The sequence below is a fragment of the Hyla sarda genome, chromosome 8 (genome assembly GCF_029499605.1).
Source record: "Hyla sarda isolate aHylSar1 chromosome 8, aHylSar1.hap1, whole genome shotgun sequence".
Classification (NCBI taxonomy): domain Eukaryota; kingdom Metazoa; phylum Chordata; class Amphibia; order Anura; family Hylidae; genus Hyla; species Hyla sarda.
Window position 1 is genome coordinate 137,797,043 of NC_079196.1, and position 24,677 is coordinate 137,821,719.

The following is a 24,677-nucleotide window of genomic DNA, read 5'->3' on the forward strand; positions in this document are numbered from 1 at the left end:
GGTTTAGCAAAACCGTTCCACCACACTTGTCAGTTGGGCGAATAATCAAAGTATTTATGTTCCGCGCTCCGGCCGCCGGCACCGGCAGCAAGCGCAATGTCCCCTTGTCCCCGGCTGCCGGCGGGGCTGGGATCCGCATCGCAGGAAGCGCCCATATGCGAATCCCAGCACGTCACTCACCTCTCTCTCCTGCTGCCTCCGCCCTGTCTCAGCTTCGGCTGAATGCCAGTATAGGAATACAAGTATATATAGGGAAAAATATGCACATACGTAACAGAAGTGGAAATGACGAATAGAATGGCAGCGCGGGAAGACTTAGGTGAGTAATGTGCTCAGGTGAGTAATGTGCTCACCTTGTATTGTTGTGCAATGAAAGCACAACGCTCGAAGGGACCCCACACAGTGCTAGCTGGCTGCCAGATTTCCCATGCCGGAATGGTGTGCTACAAATACTGGAACAAACACAGTGAAGTTTTTGGAAGTCTTCCCACGCTGCCATTCTATTTGTCATTTCCGTTTCTGTTAGGTATGTGCATATTTTTCCCTATATATACTGGCATTCCTATTTGTGTTGCACGCCTGCTGAAAAGGCCATTCCGGCTTTGAAAAGCGTTGTGTGTGAATAATATTTTGTTCTTCAATATATCGCTGGCCCCTACCTGATTCTTGGAAATTGGCAGCGTGGGAAGACTTCCAAAAATTCTGTTGTGTTTGTTCCAGTATCTGGTGCATGCCGTTCAGGCGTGGGAAGCCTGCGGCAGCCAGCTAGCACTGTGTGCGGTCCCTTACTTGCCCTTTGAGCTAGTGCTGGGTGGTATACCGGTTCATACCGAATACCAAATTTTTTTTCCTGCACAATATTAATTTTGCCCATACCGCAATACCGGTTGGGCCCCTCCCCCCCTCGAATGAATGAATTATCCGCCACAGCATGCTGTCCCCACATTGGGAAATTAATCATATGTGACCCGCGAGTGCTGTTCTGCTTTTCTTCCACCCCCCCCAATGAATTATGAGTTGTGCTGTCCCCACATCTGTTCCCCCCAGATATAAAACCTCCTGGGAGACCTATTATTTCGGGGATTGGGGCAATAACAAGCTAATTGTCACATAATGTCTACTTTTTTCTCCAGAAGTATGTAATTAAATTACCTGCTTTTACGTGATTCTACACAACTGATCCAAGAGCTACAATTGTGTAATTTCCCTATAGGTTTTAGTTTTTTAAGTTTGGATGTCAGTGCCTTATATTCAAATATTTTAGAGGAGAAGGGCATCAGTGCAATAAAACATTTCTTTGAATCAGATAATTCTATTGGTGACATGCAATCACAATTTTTAATTCCATTTTATTCATATTGCGCAATAATGTTTTTATTTTTGATGACCAGGTATTTAGACAGGAGCAGGGCTGTGCGATGGGGACTCGTTTCGCCCCTAGTTACGCAAATTTATACATGGGGCTTTTCGAGTCCCTATACATCGCACAGTCCCGCTGGTACGGTCCCCAGATATTATTCTACCGTCGATTTATAGATGATCTGCTGATAATTTGCAATGGAAGGGAGTCTGAGGCACTGGAATTTGTTATGCACCTCAATGACAATGAATGGGGCTTAGTATTTACCCCTAATTTTTCACCTAATAGTATTATTTTCTTGGATCTGGAGATTTTTTAAGATTTTAATGATACCATACAAACAAAAACACATTTTAAAAAGTAGACGTGAATAGTTTTTTTACATTTTTCCAGTAGCCGTAATCCAAAATGGGTAAAAAAAACATACTGTATGGTCAATACCAACGGATAAGAAAAAACTGTTGCTCTGACAGGGATTTTAAAACTCAGTATAATTTATTACGTGAACATTTAATGAGAAGAGGTATCCCAAGAAAATTTCAAAAGATTCTTTTAACAAAGTAAATAAATTACAACAGAAAAATGTTATTGCCCACAATAAAAATGAAAATTATAAGAATAACAAAGGCCCCTTGGGGAGAAAATTAAATTTTATTACACACTATAATTTCTGTACTGATAATAATACCGCAAAAACCAGCTTTAATTAACATTTCAACGTGCAAAAACACTGAGCAATCATCTAGCTCCTAGCCGAATTAAAAAACAAAAAAATTCGGAACAGAAACAACTTACCCTTTCTGGAGGTAATCCACCAGTTTCAGGTACTTTCGCATGGAAAAATCTGAGATGCTGTTATTGCTCTTGGATACCAAAAGAGGGAACAATTAGTTTTTCATCCAAATCCTCAGGGGAGAAATTTATGTTAAAAACCTTTGCAGACTGCTCTTCTTCTTATGTGGTTTATTTAATAACATGCAAATGTGGTATTCAATATGTTGGCCGCACCATACAGACTTTGCGTGCCAGAATTAATAAGCATTGGTACAATATTAATAATTCATGCTTCATAGCCTATCACGCCATATCACAATTGTACATAGTGGCGACATAAATGGTCTTTCCCTATGTGTGATAGATTTTATCCCTGAAGACTGTTCAAATCGTTTAGCAACTGTTTAATCACAAGTCCATTTGAATTTTTTAAATTAACACTTTAAACCCGGAAGGACTTAATGAAATGATCGAGGGAACTGTGAGGTGAATTTTGATTTAGATATTTGTACAGAAAGTTGTTTTTTTTTTTATACATATGCAAGATGATCTTTTAAAGTATTATATTTATATTCACTTATTGTATTTTGCTGCTACCTGTATGCACTTGAATTGTGAAAAAAAAACCTTACCATGTATTCCTCCCATTCTATTTGTCATTTCCGCTTCTGTTACACTTGTGCATATTTTTCCCCATATATACTGGCATTCCTATTTGTGTTGCACACCTTATGAAAAGGCCATTCCGGCCTTGAAACGCTTTTTGTGAATAAAATTATGTTCTTCAGTTCTTCAATATATCGTTGGTCCCTGCCTGATTCTTGGAAATTGGCAGCGCGGAAAGACTTCCAAAAACTCCATTGTGTTTGTTCCAGTATCTGTTGCTCGCCATTCATGCGTAGCAAGCCTGCGGCAGCCAGCTAGCACTGTGTGCGGTCCCTTATTTACCCTTGAAGCATTGTGCCTCGTTCATTGCACAACAATACAATCACTCACCTAATCGTTATTACAACTGTACTAGTGTTCCTGCACATAGAAGCGCTTCTGTTCCGTTTTGTTTTCCAGTATTAGTAATGTCACTGTAATGACAGGCCTGAATAGAGGAGTGTCAATAATGTAAAAGCGTGAAGACATGACATACTTAACTACATAAGATACATAACATAATAATAATATTATATGGAGCCTTTCTAGAAGTGACAGGCCTGAATACCTGGGAACCTAGCAAAATTGATACTATGGCTGCCTGGTGACAAGACAGACCTAAATACCTGAGAAATATAATAGTAGTAATATCACGACAGCCCGAAGACAAGACAGACCCGTGTCCATTAGAAACATAATGGTAATGAAGTTGTGACAGCCTGAAAATGTGATAGACCTGAGAAAATGAGAAAAAATAACAGTAATGCAATAGTGAAAGCCTTAAGACGTGATAGACCTGTATACGTGGGAAACATAACAGCAATGGAATTGTGACATCCTGCAGGTGTAACAGGCCTGCATACATGAAACGTCACAGTAATGAAATTGTGACAGCCTGAAGACGTGGCAGACCTAAGTACATGAGAAAAGTGACTGATGCAATTGTGACAGCCTGAAGACGTGACAGTTCTGCATACATAAGAAACATAAGTTATAAATTGTGACATCCTAAAGACATGACTAGTCTTAATAAATGAGAAACGTAATAGTAATAAAAGTGTGACAACCTGAAGACAAGACAGACCTGAATACATGAGAAATTAAACATAACTAAATACATTAGATATATAGCAATAATGATATTGTGACATCCTTAACGTGATGTTCCTAAGTACATGAGAAATGTAACAGTGATATTATGATGGGCTTCAGTATAAGAAATGTAATAGTAATGATGATGTTGTTACTTGAAGGCCGGACGTACCTCAGTATTAGAAATATAACTGTACTGCTTTTGTGACAGCCTGAACACGTTACAAGCCTATGTACATGAAATTTGTTGACAATAGCCCCAACTGCAATACTCTTGACATTTAACTTAACCAGAGACTGATGTATGAACAACAGGTGCTATAACCAATGTTGTATGGAAGTGAGAGCAGTGATATCAAATTAGTTGCCATCATTTATTCTATCTCCCCAGCACCCCTGTACTATCCCAATGACACCATGTCCGCCACCTCCAACCAATACACGCCTGCCCAGTGCATACATATACTCCTCGCATAGCGATTGATGAGAGTTACACTGAATGGCAATACACCGGACGGTCACGCACCCCTTACCTAACCTCAGAAAGTCCTCATGTCTGCCACCATGTAGCAGGGCCCCGCTGCTGGAGAGAATGGACCGCCTGCCCAGGATGCTTTGTGCTGCTGCTTCGCCCAACCTTCGAGACAGCATCCGTACTGACTAATCGTGTGAGCCAAGACTTGTATTGTATCCTCTGGGACCCAAAGCCTACTGTGACACTACATCCATTAAACAAAAGGAAAAAGAGAAGGCCCAAGGAGGCCTAGTGCATTACCCTAAAAATTTAATCAAAAACCCACTTAAAGTGGGCACAAGTAGGGGGTCTGATGAATGGGCGCTCACCTGGAGCGTATATTATATACGCATATAACCTCAGTCTGAGGTAATAGTAGGTAATAGTAGAGGAATCCGTGCAAGCTTGCAGGTCTTCAGGAAGTTCACTACATCCATTATGCCATTGTATATCTGTCCAGTATGGGTGGCCATAACAAGGGAAGATCACACCTTAAAGTCTGCCCCCCCGTTGGCACTGGAAACACCTGCCTCACCAGAAGTTTGAATCTCATGCCACAAGCTGAGTTGATGTTGTCGGTAAGCAAGGTCCCTTTGAGAAGAGACAGTTGCTCCTCCCACAAATACAGGCATGATACATCAGCCTTAATACTAGTATGAACATTTCTGCACGCTGTGATTCCAAATCTTTTTCTTTTTGTTCACATTGTTTGAAAAATGGGAAACAGGGAGTGATGTAAACCTTAAGTCAGGAAGGGGTTCATTTATATTTATTAACATCTTTTTCCTTATTTTATTAACCATTTTTTAGTCCCCATAGGGAATTGTTACGAATAATCTTTCAACGGTGCTGTGCTTTGAGTGGGGTTATCGGCACTCTGCTTTTTTAGTCTGCCTGACCAGACTAGAGAAGCAGTGTGGCATTCAGATAGCATGGAGGCAGGATCGAGACCCTGCAGGTTTGCTGCGGATGTCTCGATCAGCCCCCAAACTAACTGCCGCACTAATTTTACCTCTTTAAGATGTCGCGATCATTAAAGAGTACCTCTCATCAAAAAAATAGTTTTTTATTTTATAGTTTAATATGTATAGATTCATTTTCTAATTGGGTTCTATTAAAAAAAAAATTATACTTTTATGTGTTTTTTGTGTTTATACTTTTGTCCACTAGAGGTCTCCCTAGGAGTCCCTTTTTTAGTGATTTCGGACTCACGCCGGCCTGGCAGCTGAGTCCGAAATCGCATACTCACGCAGCTCCCCACCTGTCAATCAGACAGGCGGGAGTGAGCGCTGTGCGCGCATCCCTGCAGGGCGCGCTCCCGACTCTGCCGTTGTGAGGGGAAAAATTCAAACCCGTGGCTCTGCAAGATAGAAGCCACCGGGCTAGAGTTGGGGAGGGCAGAGCAAGGGGAGAGAGGAGGTACACGCCCCCTCCCTCCTCTCCCCGAGCTGAGGATGCAGATTTTCACGGGGAGAAGTACACGCCCCCTCCCTCCTCTCCCCGAGCTGAGGATGCAGATTTTCACGGGGAGAAGTACATGCCCCCTCCCTCCTCTCCAGATCTCCATGGAAAGCCAGAGTAGGGGGAGAGAGGAGCTCGGCTAGAGCAGGTCTAGCAGCCAGAACACTGTTCCTCACCTCCCCTGCCTGAGCTCTGCTGGTAGTTGTAGTCCCTTTTGTGTGTGTGTATGCCAGTGTATCCCAACCAGTATGCCAGTGTATCCCAACCGTATATTAGTGTTCTGTGTATAATGCTGTGTGTGTGTGTGTGTGTGTGTGTGTGTGTATATATATATATATATATATATATATATATATATATATATATATAAAATTAGTGTGCTGTGTATAACGCAGGCTTCCTCAGGCTGCAAGGGGAGGACGAACTGCACGGGCTGGTTTCAGCTTTTTCATGGGGTGTTCATTAGCATCTCTGCTTCCCTGTATGAACCACGTGCATCTCTGCTTCCCTGTATGAACCCTGTGCATCTCTGCTTCCCTGTATGAACCCCGTGCATCTCTCCTTCCCTGTATGAACCCCGTGCATCTCTGCTTCCCTGTATGAACCCCGTGCATCTCTGCTTCCCTGTATGAACCCCGTGCATCTCTGCTTCCCTATATGAACCCCATGCATCTCTGCTTCCCTGTTTGAACCCTGTGCATCTCTGCTTCCCTGTATGAACCCCGTGCATCTCTGCTTCCCTGTATGGACCCCGTGCATCTCTGCTTGCCTGTATGAACCCTGTGCATCTCCGCTTCCCTGTATGAACCCTGTGCATCTCTGCTTCCCTGTATGAACCCTGTGCATTTCTGCTTCCTTGTATGAACCCCGTGCATCTCTACTTCCCTGTATGATCCCCCATACATCTCTGCTTCCCTGTATGAACCCCCGGGCATTTCCCAAGATACACAAGATTTACAACTCCCAATACACACACACACCTAAAAGGGACTAAAACTCCCAGCATACACACACACACATAACAGGGACTACAACTCCCAGCATACACACACACATCTAACAGGGACTAAAACTCCCAGCACACACACACACCTAACAGGGACTACAACTGCCAGCATATATACACACACACACCCACACACCTAACAGGGACTACAACTCCCAACATGCGCACACACACCTAAAAGGGACTAAAACTCCCAGCATACACACACACCTAACAGGGACTACAACTCCCAGCATACACACACATCTAACAAGGACTAAAACTCCCAGCATACACACAAATAACAGGGACCCCCTCCTCCTTACATAGAAATCATCCCCAGGCAGAGATTTATTCCCAGTCCCTGCAGTGTATGAATCTCCAGCATGTGTACAGTAACCACAGTCAGAGCTCAGGCAGGGGAGATGAGGAACAGTGTTCTGGCTGCTAGACCTGCTCTAGCCGAGCCCCTCTCTCCCCCTGCTCTGGCTTTCCATGGAGATCTGGAGAGGAGGGAGGGGCGTGTACTTCTCCCCGTGAAAATCTGCATCCTCCACTCGGAGAGAGGAGGGAGGTGGCGTGTACTTCTCCCCGCGCATATCTACGTCCTCAGCTCGGGGAGAGGAGGGAGGGGGCATGTACCTCCTCTCTCCTCTTGCTCTGCCCTCCCCCAGCTCTAGCTTCGGAAATCTTAGGAGAGCTGGGGGAGGAGCGGACACAAGAATTGACGGGGGCGCAAAAATCCAGCTCACACCGGCCCTCCCCTGTACACCAGAAAGGGAGCGCAGCATACAGGAAGAAGGGCTGGCCCGGCCAGGCTTCGGATGACGTCGCGTCTGCCGGGCCACACCCACACTGAGCTACCGAAGATGCTATGAAAAAGGTATATACATGGGGTTTTAAACAAAAATAAATACAGGGATAGAGATAGTTTGAGTCAGGGACAGATGGGGAAGGGGGATTAGGGAAAGTTTAGTTGATGATAGGTGCTCTTTAAGGCATCTTAAGGGTTTATGCTGGACATCAGCTGGTGATGTCTAGAATTAGCCGGCTGCTGAGCATGCATCATACAGCTGGCACAGGGCATTCATGTATGCTCTGGGTCTTTTAGGGGTTAAAACACCCTTATTACAGTAAAAACAATCATTTTGGGGGAGAAAGGAAAATCTACTTACCGTAGCTGTTTATCTACGGAGCTAATTGTAGATTAATTTAGACTTTAGCTGAGAGAAGCGAGGCAGCGATCCGACTGCACAGAGTCAGGATCGAGACCTCACAGTTTTGCAGCTGAGGTCTTATTCAGCCCCCCAAACCAACTGCCACACTAATTTTACCTCTTTAAGATGCTGCACTTAACTTTGATTAAACAATTTATGCTGGACATCAGTCCAGAATTTGCTGTGGGTCCCAGCTGCGAAGTGTGCTTCATACAGCAGGCGCAGAGTGTATTTACTCCTTGGGTCTTCAAGGGGTAAAGCACCCTTATCACAGTGAAAACAATAATTTTATGGGAGGAGGAGGGCATCTACATACAGTAGCTGTATATCTAATTGTAGATTAATTTAGACATCAGCTGAGAATTAATTTTGTGTATAATTTTGTATATGCTCTTAATAGGAAAAGCCATTCTGTCATAGGTTCTCCCAAACACACCGCATCATTTACTTGTTAATGAAATTGTCATTTGTTTTAAGTAGTTAGATTAATGTTACGAAAAAGCGAGAAGAATGATGGAGGCCAGGATTGCCTAAAATGTGTTTTTACAATCTTGTTATTCAAAATATATTTACATTTTTTGCTTTTAGAATTTATGTATTTAAATTTTTTATATTTTTTGCTTGCAGATCATCCGAATTCATTGGCCATTACTTAATGTTTACATTGTCTCTAACCTACTTCTTGCTTTTGGGGCACAACTCTATTCCATATCCAGCAAAGGTAACCTAACATTAACTTTTATGAGCTACAGTGTTTTACCAATACTGTTAGATTAACCATCTCATAAAGAAATAGGTATACTTGTATATTTTGGTTTACCTGGCTTTGGGTTGACAATGCTTAGTGCTCGTAGCAATGACAAATTTTTAATTTCTTATGGCAATACTTTCATCACTGGGTTTTGAGCCTCAGCTTTGAAATTTTCATTGAAGTAGCGTTATATGGGTTTCGTGTTGGATAGATTGCAAGTTTTAACCCCTTAAAGGGGTACTCTGTCCCAAGACATCTTATCCCCTATCGTGGAGGTCCCGCTGCTGGGAACCCCCGCGATCTCTCCTGCAGCGCCCCCTGTCATCTGGTGCTCGGAGAGAGCCTCGCTCCATGCCTGATGACTGGCGATGCAGGGGCCGGAGGATTGGGATGTCACGGCCCCACCCCCTCATGATGTCACGCCCTGCCTCCTCAATGCAATCTATGGGAGGGGGTGTAGTGGCACATGGCGGTTGGGCCTCATCGTGAGGTGTCACGATCCTCTGGCCCCTGCATTGCCAGTCATCAGGCACGGAGTGAAGCTCGCTCTGTGCATCAGATGACTGAGTGCTGCAGGAGAGATCATGGTGGCTCCCTTGCGATCAGACATCTTGAAAACCAATAAAAAATTATTTGTGAGTCAAAATTTAAAAAAATTTATAATTTTGCAACTTTTGGGGGCTTCCGTTTGTAAGCAGTGCACTTTTGTGTAAACATGACACATTATCTATGTCCATACAATTAAAATAATACCCTTTTTTTGTATGAAAATAAGAATGCTTAAAATTCTCCCTCTGATCCCTATAATTTTTCTTTTTTCTGTATAAGAGGATGTATGAGGGCTCGTTTTTTGCACAAAGATCTGTAGTTTTTTTTTGGTACATTTATGTTGTGATTGAACTTTTTTATTGATTTTTTTAATTTTTTTATGATATATGAATTGATCAAAAATACACAATTCTGTATTTTTTTTATTTTATTTATATATACGCCATTGACCGCAGTTATATTTTAATAGTTCGGGCATTTATGCATGCGGTGACACCACATATGTTTATTTTTGTTTACATTATTTATAAAAAAAAAATTATTTTTTTTTAGAAAAGGGGGGTTATTCAATCTTATTAGGGAAGGGGTTAATTCACATTTTTTTTCTGTAACCCTTTTTTTTTAGTTTCCATAGATATGGATCTAAATAGAGATTGCATAAAATAGTCCCTTCATAGATTGCATACACTGTTCAATTCTATTCTATTACACAGTATTAATCAGTGTTATCAGTGCCACATTGCTCCAGCCTGTCATGGCTGACTGGAGCATTGGCGCGCTGATCGGACTGTGGGAGGCCAGGTAAGGAACCGGTCACTGTCCTCTCAGCTGATCGGGATGCTGCGATTTCGACACACGCTGGTCCCGATCAGCCCACTGAGCTAACTGTGATTAGATTTCTCCTGTTTTAGACACCATGATCAACTTTGATCAACATTCTAAAGGGTTAATGCCTGACTTTGGCCAGTTCAGCATTGTCTGGCATTAGCCGTGGGTCCTGGTTGCTGATAGCAACTGTAGAACCCAGCGGGTATGTAGTACGCTAAGCTCCTGAGCGCTCTTAATGCAGTGTGAACTGCCTATGGATGTAAATGTAGATCCAGTGTCGTTAAGGGATTAATGGTCCCAATTTGGGATGCCAGGTATCCATTGAAAAGTACCTGCTTCAAATGAGGTACAGTGTTGTTTTCTTTGTATGCTTCATTTTTGTGTTTGCGGACATAAAGCTCATGTGACTTGCCAAAAAGTTCCAATTTTATCTGTAAATATAAGATGCAAGCAAAAAATTATTTGGGAGCGTTTTTCAATCTTCCTGCTATCGTAGACAATAATACAGTCTTTAGGAGACTCCAAACTTACACTCTGTGGGGGAGATTTATCAAAATGAAAGAAGTTAAAAATGAAAGAAGCGATATGATTGGTTGCTATGGGCAACTGGGCAACTTTTCCTCTGCACAGGTTTTGATAAATCTCACCACGTGAGTGGTCTCCAGAAGCTCACCACTCACAAATCCAAAATCGCATCCAAGTGTGAATATTCACTTAAATCCGCCACCATTCTCTCGGTTCAGAATCTTCATCCCCGATTTATAGAATAAAGCAACAAGAAAAATCTAAACTGGAGAGCAGACTTTCTATTTACTATACATCCAGAAATTTATTTGAACTAGATGCGCACTTATATCACCAAGAGGAGTAATTTGAATCACCACTCCCCCTCGAGCCGGCATGCTTGTCAGAATCTCCCAGCATCTTCGCTTCCTCCTTCCTTTGTTTTCACCGTTTCATCTCGACTTCTCCTGATTAATTTAGACCCAAATCTTCGGTCTAATACACAGTAACAATTTATTACACACTTCAAGTCTACAAATCTGACGCGTTGTGGAACATAGCCCTTCCTCAGGGATTATAACACACTAACATCTATGTACCGTATATACTCGAGTATAAGCCGACCCGAATATAAGCCGAGGCCCCTAATTTTACCCCAAAAACCTAGGAAAAGTTATTGACTCGACTATAAGCCTAGGGTGGGAAATACATCATCCCCCCCATGTAATCATCCAGACCCCCATCATCATCCCCCCCTTCCCCCCTTCATCATCACTGCCTGTCAATCCCTTCATCAGTGGTCATCAACCTGCGGCCCTCCAGATGTTGCAAAGCTACAACATCCAGCATGCCCGGACAGCCATCGGCTGTCCAGGCATGCTGGGAGTTGTAGTTTTGAAACCTCTTGAGGTCCGAAGGTTGGAGCCCCCCCCCCCCCTTTTTCTTTTGTACTCACCTCCCCTCGGCGGGAAGCGCGGAGAAGAGGACCCCCTGGTGAAAATGGACAGCCTGCAACGACTAACCATCCCCACCGGACGGCCCCTTCACCATTGATGGCCCGGACCAGCTCACCCTAACTTCCCGTCGAGGGGAGTACAAAACAAAATGGGGGGGGGGACTGGATGATGACGAAGGCCGCAGTGGTCTTCAACCTGCGGACCTCCAGAGGTTTCAAAACTACAACACCCAGCATGCCCGGACAGCCGATGGCTGTCCTGGCTTGCTGAGGGTTGTAGTTTTGCAACATCTGGAGGTCCGCAGGTTGAAGACCACTGATGAAGGGATTGACAGGCGGAGAGTTCACTCGCGTATAAGCCGAGGGGGGGAGTTTTCAGCACGAAAAATCATGCTGACAAACTCAGCTTTTTCTATATACAACATTGCTCCTGACAGACCGGAAATGACGTTCATCCAGCTCAGGGCGAAAATAAAATATTTCACAAGGAATGAATATTGCTCCTGACAAACCGGAAATGACGTTCATCCAGCTCAGGGCGAAAGTAAAAGGAAAAAAATCACAAGGAATGAATAAAAAACAATTCAAATTCATACCCTTTCAATTGCTTCATTAAAAACGTAAGGGACTAAGGTATTAAGCTTAAAACTATAAAAACTTTCTCTTCTGCATAATGTAGTGAACCTTCTTAGATTATTTTTAACCTGTTCAACAGGTGTTACTCTCAACAAATCTGGGTTTCCTTCATGGTACTGCACAAAGTGCCTAGAAACACTATGTTTTTGGAATTTATATTCCATGTTAAAACCGTGGGAATTTATTTTTGACCTAAGTGTTTGGGACACTCTGAAACGTATACTACATACCGTAGCTACTTCCACAGTCCATTCTGGATTTTATATCCATCTTTTCCCTTGTGGCAGCAATAACAATACTTTTTGTTCCAGATTTAATATATTTGCAAGTACCGCACTTCTTTTTATTGCACTTGTATACTCCCTTTTCTGTATTTTTTAGAATGTTTTTTATTTTTATTGACATTTTTGTTCACACATATAGTTTTTGCCTTATGGTAAAAAAAAATTGGTTTCTTACTATTTTCACCTAAAACCTCTTTTAAATATTGGTCGTTCCCTAAAATGGACCAGTACTTTTTAATTATGCTCTCCATTTCTCACTATTCTCTATTTTTCTTATACTTTTTTGTTCCTTGCGTTTGCTCTGCATCTTTATCTGTTCTTCTGCATTTATTCCAACTGTATTTACCATATTTTCTTTTAAACACCTGAGAAAAAACTGCAGCTTTTTAGTAAGTCATCAGCTCTATAGGTCTGCAGACGCAAACATTTTGGGGCTGCTTTGCTGCATCTCGCACAGGATGTCTTGAATCTGTACATGGTACAATGAAATCTCAAGATTAACAATGCTTTATATATCAAAATGTGCTGACCAGTGCCATGAAGCTTGGTCTCAGTTGCAGGTCCTGGGTCCTCCACAGAATAATGATCGAAAACACACAGATAAAAACACCTATTCTGAGGTGACCTTCTATGAGCCCTGTTCTAAATCCTATTGAACATCTGTAGAAGAAGCTGAAACATGCAGTCCAGAGAACCTGAGACAACTGGAACAGTTTTCTTATGAGAAGTGGGCCAAGATACCTCTAAACAAGTGCAGAAATCTCATTGAGTGTTACAGAAATCGTTTTATTGCAGTTACTGCTTCAAAAGGTTACATAGTTCTTAAGGTTGAAAAAAGACAGGAGTTCATCAAGTTCATCCTAACCTATACCTATTGTGTCCCTTCTGATTTGATCCAGAGGAAGGCAAAAAACCCTTATGAGGATGATGCCAATTGCCCCATACTAGGGGCAAAATTCTTTCCTGACTCCAAATATGGCAATCAGAATAAATCCCTGGATCATGGCCCTGTCCCTATAAGCATAATAATTTTTGTACAAATTTTTTTTTTAAGTAGTAAAATAAAAGCTATATAAATTTGGTATCCCTGTAAGGATGCTTGACAAAGAGGGTGGTGTCCCCAGAAACATTGCAGAAGGCTCAGTCCACAGTGACTTGCTTACTGGGTGGCTGGATCTATGAAGCTCCGTGCGGAGTAAAGAAATCCATGATGTGCCATTCTTTGATCTTTTGCTGACTTCACCTGGGTGATTATTTCTATTGTAAGAAACGTGATTGAACTGTGTATTCACGAGAAATATTGGATAAAACTTGAAGCTATCATATGCCACTGTTTCGTGTGTCTATTTTAAAGTGGATACTGACTGGAGTTGATTGTAGCCTCCAGCTGACACTATGCTACCCCCACCCACGGTTAGAGACTTAACATTTCCAGTCTCGCGCATTAACTTTGTTCAGGACATCCTTAACGACGCAGGACGTATATTTACGTCCTGCGCCGGCTCCCTCGATATGAAGCGGGATCCCGCATCATATCGCGTCGGTCCCGGCGCTAATCAACGGCCGGGACCCGCGGCTAATACCACACATCGCCGATCGCGGCGATGTGCGGTATTAACCCTTTAGAAGCGGCGGTCAAAGCTGACCGCCGCTTCTAAAGTGAAACCGAAAGTGACCCGGCTGCTCAGTCGGGCTATTCGGGACCGCCGCGGTGAAATCGCGGCTTCCCGAACAGCTGACCGGACACCGGGAGGGCCCTTACCTGCCTCCCCGGTGTCCGATCGGCAAATGACTGCTCCGTGCCTGAGATCCAGGCAGGAGCAGTCAAGCGCCGATAACACTGATCACAGGCGTGTTAATACACGCCTGTGATCTGTGTAAGACATCAGTGTGTGCAGTGTTATAGGTCCCTATGGGACCTATAACACTGCAAAAAAAATGTTTAAAAAAAGTGTTAATAAAGGTCATTTAACCCCTTCCCTAATAAAAGTTTGAATCACCCCCCTTTTCCCATAAAAAAATAAAACAGTGTAAGGCTGGGTTCACACTACGTTTTCTCCCATACGGGAGCGCATACGGCAGGGGGGAGCTAAAACCTCGAGCTCCCGTATGTCACCGTATGCGCTCCCGTATGTCATTCATTTCAATGAGCCGGCCGGAGTGAAACGTTCGGTCCGGTCGGCTCATTTTTGCGCCGTATGCGCTTTTACAACCGGACCTAAAACCGTGGTTGACCACAGTTTTAGGTCCGGTTGTGAAAGCGCATACGGCGCAAAAATGAGCCGACCGGACCGAACGTTTCACTCCGGCCGGCTCATTGAAATGAATGACATACGGGAGCGCATACGGTGACATACGGGAGCGCGAGGTTTTAGCTCCCCCCCTGCCGTATGCGCTCCCGTATGGGAGAAAACGTAGTGTGAACCCACCCTAAAAAAATAAAAAATAAACATATGTGGTATCGCCGCGTGCGTAAATGTCCGAACTATAAAAATATATAATTAATTAAGCCGTACGGTCAATGGCGTACGTGCAAAAAAATTCCAAAGTCCAAAAAATCGTATTTTAGTCACTTTTTATACCATTAAAAAATGAATAAAAAGTGATCAAAAAGTCCGATCAAAACAAAAATCATGACATTTTTAAACGTATAAATTTTCCTGCATGTAGTTATGATTTTTTCCAGAAGTGCGACAAAATCAAACCTATATAAGTAGGGTATCCTTTTAACCATATGGACCTACAGAATAATAATAAGGTGTAATTTTTACCGAAATATGCACTGTGTAGAAACGGAAGCCCCCAAAAGTTACAAAATGGCATTTTTTTTTTCCGTTTCGCCGTCTATTTTGGGTAAAATGAGTAATGTCGCTGCAAAGTAAGGTAAGGAGGAAAAAACGAAAGTGCAAAAACGGAAAAACCCTGAGTCCTTAAGGGGTTAAATGTATCCATTATAATAAGTCCCTATGCCCACCCCAAAATGACCCCACATATGATCACCTTTTTAAACTTAAATAATTGGCCATTTTAGTGCCAAGTTTTCAGAGGCATACATCCCAGAACAGGACATATCTGTGGATGAATTCCTGTTCCAGGCTTAAATTCAGTCAGTGCCTGCCCAATAAGAGGGCAAGGTATGGAATTAAATTGTGCAAATCCCCATAGAAAACCTATCCTGCTCTGGACAGTTCCTAAAATGGACAAGAGGTGTCAGCAGAGAGCACTGTGGTCAGGCAGAAAGGAAATTCAAAAAGAAAAGAACTTCCTGTAGATCATAACAGCAGCTGGAAGGATTAATATTTATTAATAGAAGTAATTTACAAATCTGTTTACCATTCTGGCACCAGTTGATTATAAAAAATGTTATCCAGTTGAGTACCCCTTTAAAGGGGGACTGATGTTAGATCGCGGGGGTCCCGCCACTGGGGACCTTTGCCATCTCTGCTGTGGAACCCCTGTCATTCGGTGGACAGAGTGAACTCCGCTCTGTGCCTGACCCCCTGTGATCTAACATCTTATCCTTTGGATAGGGGATAAGATGTTTAGAGCGGATTACCCCTCTAAGGGGTTAAGGAGATTGATACTATCACCATTCTCTAGGGGAGATGGTAAATTAAAAGCCAGCAAAGAGATCAAGTCCACAAGGAGAACTGTAAGCAGGCAACCAGGAGAAGATGATCGGTCAGCACTTGTGCAACATCTTGGTGAGCACATTCTCTTTCGTCGATGAGAGGAATGATGTCCTTATATGGGTCTGTAGGTGGAAAATTGAAAGAGTTATGATTTTTAGAAGGGGAGGAGGAAAAAACGCAAGTGCAAAAATAAAAATTGTTGTGGTTCTTTCTCAGGGCAACCTGTATATAGAAGCCCTGGTCATACAAAAAGTAGTCATTTCCCAGCATGAATTGTATAGCATCTAAAATAAATAGTTGTTTAACAGGAATTAACGGGTATTCTGCCAGAAAGGATGTCACGGCCTGCACACCCCTATCATGAGGGATATTACTGTACAAAGCTATGACATCCAATGTGGCCCACAGATACCCCTCTTCACTCTGTATCTCCCTTAAGAGACTCAGTAGGTGCCCAGTATCTTTAAGGTACATGTGTAACATACCTTTTGAAGTTGATGGTCAATATATTGAGGAATTCATGGTGGTAGTAGGAGTAGTCCATTAGGACAACTTCTCCCCCTTTATCAGCTGATTTTATGACCAATTAGTTATTTTCTGCCAATTTATTTAGGGCTCTAATCTGAGTTTGATTAAGATTTTTGTTATATCTATTTTTCTCTCTGCTATTTTTCTGGTTGAGATTTCTGAATCCCTCTTAGACTTGACTATAAAAGGCGTCAAGAAAGGGTCCTCTACTTCCTACCAGAAAAAACTTGGAAGGATGTTTCAAATTAGTGGTAATGAGCTTCTCTGTCATGTTTTCCATTAATTCCTCCGTATCAATAAAGATTTGTGGTTGGTCATCACTGTCCAAAATAAGAGAAATTCTGCTCCCTTCATTTCCTATGTTTTTTAAAAGCAAGTGTCTCTTTAGAGTCATTTTTCTAACAGTTAGTCTACAAAAATCTCAAAAAGATTAAAACCACTAGTGGGCCAAAAAGAGAAGCTTTTTCCAAGGACCTCTCTTTAATCTCTAGTAAGGATATGGCTGGATAGATTAAAAATGCTCCCCTCTCCTGTTTCACATGTATTCCCTAAAGTTTCCCCCGTTTATTTTTTTCTTTCTCTTCCATTGCATCTCCGTCTTCTCCTTCCCCTACGCCGCCTTCTTCATTTGTGTTGGGGTATAGTCTTTTCTTGGGGGCTCTCACTGGACTGAAAAACTAAGTGATTTTCAGAGGGGAACAAAATATCCAATCTGGGTGTTAACTTTAAGACTTCCATCACAACTGGTGGAGTAGGGGCGAACACTCCTCCCTGAGGTTTTAAATCATTCAGGGTAGGAGTGGATGCTTCTTAAAAACCTCTGAACTATCCCCATATGGAGTGGTAACAGTCGGCCATGGTTTGGGATGAACTTCAGCCATGGTAGTGGATGGTATGGTCACTGACCCTTCATTTTCCATACTCTCCGTGGCCTCAGGCTGGGGCAATGCATCACTCTAATGTATAGTATGGACCTCCTCCTTTTTCTTTTGGTGAACTCTATCAGGTCTTTTATTATATTTACTATTATAAAATGTTCTAGCCTTAAATTGATAAAATCAAAACAGAATGACCAGGGAGTCAGGAGTATGTCTGGCGCAGAGAGGAACCATCAGGCAGCCAAGTAAAATCAATGGATTTATTAGATGCAACGCGTTTCGCTGCGCATGCGCAGCTTCATCAGGCATGACAAGAGAAGGCTGGTAACAGATATATATACCTCCAGGAATAAACCATTAGAGTACTTTTTGAAAGAGTTGTTACATAAAATTACATATCCACATATAAATGTGACAATGTATGAAAAATATATAAAAAGATATAAATAAATATATATAAATAGGCAGACAAAAGTCACATAAATAATAATGAAGCAATAATGTAAAAGCACAATGGAATCATATAAACATATATATATATATATAATATAATTATCGCATGTGGTGTGAATATACCACCACAAGCGATTCAAGCAATCACACCGCTTAGTCACCGGTGCGGCATTCAACAACGCAAGTTGGATATTATTTCACAAAATATATATAGTATAAAGAAATGTGGACCTATAAGGTGCTATGTATGTTAATTCAAAAAATGAAAAATTGATTTGTATATCGCTGCATTATTAAATAAAAAATATAATAATAATAAATAATAAACAGTGCGGTAAACCAAATCGCAACTGACCAGAAAGTGATGTATGAACACTACTTAGAGAAAGTGAAAAAGATGAACTAGAATGACTAGTGCGGTATTGAATACAGCACCCGGCGAAAACGCAGGGTGTGAATATACATAAAGAGATCCAAATTTACAAACATTTAAATAAATAAATAAAAAATACAGAAGTTTCTGTATGCAGAAAAAAAAAAAAGGCCGCACCGGTGACTAAGTGGTGTGATTGCTTGAATCGCTTGTGGTGGTATATTCACACCACATGCGATAATTATATTATATATATATATATATGTTTATATGATTCCATTGTGCTTTTACATTATTGTTTCATTATTATTTATGTCACTTTTGTCTGCCTATTTATATATATTTATTTATATCTTTTTATATATTTTTCATACATTGTCACATTTATATGTGGATATGTAATTTTATGTAACAACTCTTTCAAAAAGTACTCTAATGGTTAATTCCTGGAGGTATATATATCTGTTACCAGCCTTCTCTTGTCATGCCTGATGAAGCTGCGCATGCGCAGCGAAACGCATGGCATCTAATAAATCCATTGATTTTACTTGGCTGCCTGATGGTTCCTTTCTGCGCCAGACATACTCCTGACTCCCTGGTCATTCTGTTTTGATTTTATTCTTACCCAGGAGGGCTGCAGTGGACCTTCTTCTATATCTCTTCTGCTCTTAATCTTGTTGTGTGTGGGCGCACAACCAACTTTGGTAAGCGGCTTGGGAATTACCGTCCCCTACCCCCACCTACAAGATCTACTGATCCCGCACATGAGGCGCCTTCCTCCCTCTCTCTAGATTAGCCTTAAATTGATGTGAATATGGTATTTCTGGCTGTTGCTTGGTGGGTGGAGGATGCAAAATGGGTATTTTTCTTCTATTATAAAAATGATTTGGGAACTTTTCTTTCTCCCATATAGATGGATGTACTTTAGCCCATTTTTATACCCACCCCTATATATGGCACTCCCACTAAGGGCCTCCTGTCTCTGTGTGTTAGTCACCCTCAATGGTGGAATTATGGGAGAGGGAGATTGGGACAAATAAGGAGAAAAAAAAACAAAATGGGGAGTGTATTTAATTTTTTTGAGCTTTTTGTAGACCTTAATCAATTTGTTACAAAAATGACTCTAAAGAACCACTTTGCTTTAAAAAACATAGGACATTAACCCCTTAAAGGGGTAGTCCAGTGGTGAAAAACGTATCCCCTATCCTAAGGATAGGGGATAAGTTTGAGATTGCAGGGGGTCCGACCGCTGGGGCCCCCTGCGATCTCTCTGTACGGGGGCCAGGCTCTCCGGCCAGATAGCGGGTGTCGACCCCCGCACGAAGTGGCAGCTGACACACCCCCTCAATACATTGCTATGGCAGAGCCGGAGATTGCCGAAGGCAGCACTCCGGCTCTGCCATAGAGTTGTATTAAGGGGGCGTGTCGGCCGCCGCTTCGTGCGGGGGTCGACATGCCCCCTTCGCGCGGGCTGTCGGGGCCCCGTACAGGAGATTGCGGGGGGCCCCGCGATCTGCAACTTATCCCCTATCCTTAGGATAGGGGATAAGTTGTTCACCACTTGTTCACTACTGGACTACTACTTTAAGGACGCAGCCCTTTTTCACCTTAAGGACTGAGCCCTTTTTCGCAATTCTGACCACCGTCACTTTACGAATTAATAACGCGAAAACGCTTTTACCGAATATTCTGATTCTGAGATTGTTTTTTCGTGACATATTCTACTTTATTTTGGTGGAAAATTTTCGGCGTTACTTGCATCCTTTTTTGGTGAAAAATCCCAAAATTTCATGAAAATGGTGAAAATGTTGCATTTTTCTAACTTTGAAGCTCTCTACTCTCTCACAAATACAATATGTCTACTTTATGTTGGCATCATAAAATGGACAAATTTTTGCTTTTTGAAAAAATTAGAGGGCTTCAAAGTAGAGCAGCAGTTTTCCAAAATTTCATGAAAATTGCTAAATCTGAAGGGACAGATGTTACAGAACTACAACTCCCAGCATGCCTGGGCAGTCCACGCATGCTGAGAGTTGTAGTTTGGCAACATCTGGAGGGCTACCGTTTGGGCACCACTGGAACAGGGCATGGGCATGCTGGGAGTTGCAGTTTGGCCTTCCTAGTGGTTGCCACAGTAAAGATCGTTTTACTTTCACTTTCAATTCTCCCCCCCCCCACCATCGATTCCCTACCTGAGCAAGTATCCAGCAGGCTCCAGCGAGGATCCCGGGTCCCCAGGCATCTTCTCCTGCAGATACGGCCTCCATCTTCTTCCCAGATCCCCTCAATCCCCTCGATAGGAGGAGAGTGCAGCTCTGCGACCTCCCTCCTATCCCTTAGGCTGATCGGGGCTGTTGCTGACAACTCCGTTCAGCCCTATTTTCCGGTTGATCGGGTCACCAGACACCCGATCAGCCCCGAATTGGAGAAAATTGCATGTCTGAATTGACATGCGATTTTCTCCGATCGCCGACATGGGGGGGGGGTCTCAGGATCCCCCTGGGCGATGTGCCGGGGTGCCTGCTGAATGATTTCAGCAGGCATCCGGCTCCGGTCCCCAACCGGTTAGCGGTGAGGACCGGATTTCCTACGGGCGTATGGATACGCCCTGTGTCCTTAAGGACTCGGAATGCGGGGCGTATCCATACGCCCTGTGGCCTGAAGAGGTTAAGTGAGCAGTGATGACCAACCACAAATCTTTATTGATATGGAGGAATTAAAGGGGTTATCCAGGAAAAAACTTTTTTTTATATATCAACTGGCTCCAGAAAGTTAAACAGATTTGTAAATTAGCAAAATAAAAGAACAAAATGGAGAGGGCACTCAAGAAGCGCTACTACATCTGAGACAGGGTACTGCAGAACATCAGTGGCCCGTACAAGATCTCCTGCGGGGTGCACATGCGACAGACGTGAAGCATTAATATAAGTAAAAAGCAAAAGCACGTATGTGCACTCACCGCTCAGCAGAGATCAATCGGCGTGGAGATCCGGTCCTCGGAAGGCTGGGTCACAGCATCGGTGCAGTGAGATGCTGTGACCCAGCCTTACGAGGACCGGATCCCCATGCCGATTGATCTCTGCTGAGCGGTGAGTGCGCATACGTGCTTTAGATTTTTACTTAGATTTGTAAATTTCTTCTATTAAAAAATCTTAATCCTATCAGTACTTATGAGCTTCTGAAGTTAAGGTTGTTCTTTTCTGTCTAAGTGCTCTCTGATGACCGCCCAGTTTAGAAGCAAATCCCCATAGCAAACCTCTTCTAAACTGGGCGGTTCCCGAGACACGTGTCATCAGAGAGCACTTAGACAGAAAAGAAAAACCTTAACTTCAGAAGCTCATAAGTACTGAAAGGATTAAGATTTTTTAATAGAAGTAATTTACAAATCTGTTTAACTTTCTGGAGCCAGTTGATATATATATATATATATATATATATATATATATATATATATATATATATATAAAAGTTATTTTCCTGGATAACCCCTTTAATAGAAAACATCACAGAGTAGCCCATTACCACTAATTTGAAACCTCCTTCCAAGTTTTATCTGGTGGCAAGTAGAGGACCCTTTCTTGACACCTTTTATAGTCATGTCATAGAGGGATTCAGAAATCTTAACCAGAAAAATAGCAGAGAGAAAAATAGATATAACAAAAATATTAATCAAGCTCAGATTAGAGCCGTAAAGAACTTGGTGGAAAATGACCAATTGGTCGTAAAATCGTCAGATAAAGGGGGAGGAGTCCTCCTAATGGACTACTCCTACTACCACCATCAATCCCTCAATATATTGTCAAACGAAAAATATTATAGAAAGCTAGATCAGGACACCATTGAAGGTTTCAACAGAAAGTAAAAAAATGTATTGGATGAGGCTCATAACCAACATTGCCTCCTCAAAAGGCAGAGAGACTACATCTATAATCCTAATCCTAATTTGTCATATTTTTACATTTTACCTAAGATCCATAAGGATCCTGTCCACCCCCTGGGACACCCCATTATTGCCAGTATGGCAAAATTTCCATAACTGGATATTTGTCTGAATATATTGACCATCACCTTCAAAGGTATGTTACACACGTACCTACTTACCTTAAAGATACTGGGCACCTACGGAGTTTCCTAAGGGAGATACAGTAGGAAGAGGGGTATCTGTAGGATGTCATAGCTTTGTACAGTAATATCCCTCATATATCCCTTATATGTGCAAGCTGTTGCATCCTTTCTGGCAGAAGACCCGTTAATGCCTGTTAAACAACAACAATTTATTTTAGATGCTATACAATTCACGCGGAGACATTACTACTTTTCGTATGACTGGGGCTTCTATATAGAGGTTTGCGGCACCTGTATATGGGAGCCTTCGAGAGGGGTATATGTGATCCCCGTGTGAAATTTTATCAGAGATTTAGCACCGATATTATTATTATTATTTGAGATGGCTTTGAGATGACTCTATTGGAATGTATTCACGGCCTTAGTCAGAATGGTTGGGGTCTGCAGTTTACTGCCCATATCAGGTGGGTTTTTTGGATCTTAATATCGGTACTGACTGGGTGGCTGTTCGCACCAATACCCATTTCAAACGAGGGGATGCAAACAGCTACCTGGACTTCGATAGCTGCCATCTAAAATCCTGGAAATGTAATATACCATTTGGACGAATGAAATGCATTAGGTGTAACTGTTGCTCCAATACTGTTTGTAGTAAACAACTGTCTGTTCTAAAACGTAGATTCTATGAAAAAGATTATCCCAAATCCTTGATGGCTTGAGGGCGCTCAAAGAAGGGTGGAGAATATGACACAGGAGGAATGTTTAGATAGGCCCCAAAATACTGCACATAATAGTCAGTCTAAAGTTCTGGGGTTTTATAATATAGCATTACTTGCTAATTATATATAATTAGAATACATTCCAATACGAAAAGATCTTAGAGAAGAGCTGGAGCATTCTAATTAGTGATCCCATTCTGGGAAAGAATATTGATAAGAGACCTAAATGTATTATTAGGAGAGCATTTACATTACAAAATATAGTAGCTCCATCAGTAACACGGAAGCAAAAGAAGATTGGAACAAAAACTATAGGCTACACTTATACCAAAGGGGTTTATAAGTGTGGCTCCACGCTGTGTAAGTGCTGCACACATATAGCTCATAGAACTACCCAAATTAGTATCAATGAAGAAACCAAATTATATACTATGAATCAGTAATTTAACTGTGAGTCCAACTATGTTAATTACTTATTGGAATGTCCCTGTGGCCTTAGATATAAAGGCCGCACTATTAACCAATTGAGACAGATTAAATAAATATAGATCCAACATTAAAAATAAATATGAGCTTCATAGTGTCTCTAGACTCTTTTACAAATACCATAAGGGGGATCCCAGTGGATTAAGAGTCATTCCATTAGATTCAGTACAAGTGGGAAACTACCCTTGGCTGTGCCATAGGGAGATGTACTGGATTTTCCGACTAAACACTTTGACTTTGAATCTGCACTCTACTAACAATATATCATAGGAGCGACAATTGAGCGGCACAGAGATGAATAGCAGACCTTATGCTACCATTTTAGCTTATTAGACCCCGATGATCGGGCTGCAGGCGGGTTCGATGAGCACAGCGAACCCATTGACACTTTAATTTTCCCCCTGTACATGCCAAGATCAGTGTTGATCATGGCATCTAAAGGGTTAGGCAGATATTGCTACGATTGCCAATGTCTGTAATTGAGTGTGAGCGTCTTCTGCTGAGAGCAGCCGTCGCTTACGATCTATGAAGCAAGTGCAGCTCCTGTGCTCTCTTCATAGCCACTTAACACTCCAGGGCGATAAGTACCAGATGGCCTGGGTGTAAATGTATGCCCTGTATCATCTAGAGGATAATATACAGTAGACAGTAAAATTGAAAATAAGAAAAAACATGACTTAAAGGGGTATTCCAGGATTTTGTTTTATTTGACTATGCTACAGGGACTGTGAGTTAGTGTAATTCATAATAGTGTCTGTACCTGTGTGGTAAGGTTTTCTCACAATTCTTCTGTGATTTTCACTCCAATATTTATTTTTACCAGCATACAAAATGACTGTTGTCTCAGATTTTTCCCAGCTTGCAATGCGGCCGAGACCAGACTCACTAGTCAGCTGATGACAGGGAGCCTTTCTGCTTCAATGGGTGGAGCAATCGCATGGTGGGAGAGAGATCAATCTGCAACAGCTGTAGGCACCCTGATTGAAAA

General features: G+C 42.1%; 1 protein-coding gene across 5 annotated transcripts in view; it reads left to right on the plus strand.

The window, feature by feature from the left end:
- The window catches only part of PGAP1 (post-GPI attachment to proteins inositol deacylase 1), a 1,221,194-nt gene that overhangs the window by 876,025 nt on the left and 320,492 nt on the right, over positions 1–24,677 (plus strand). For all 5 annotated transcript variants that reach the window (XM_056536018.1, XM_056536017.1, XM_056536020.1 and 2 more), the window contains one exon: positions 8,676–8,769. In XM_056536018.1, the coding sequence (XP_056391993.1) occupies positions 8,676–8,769 (94 nt within the window). The remainder of the gene's footprint in view (positions 1–8,675; positions 8,770–24,677) is intronic.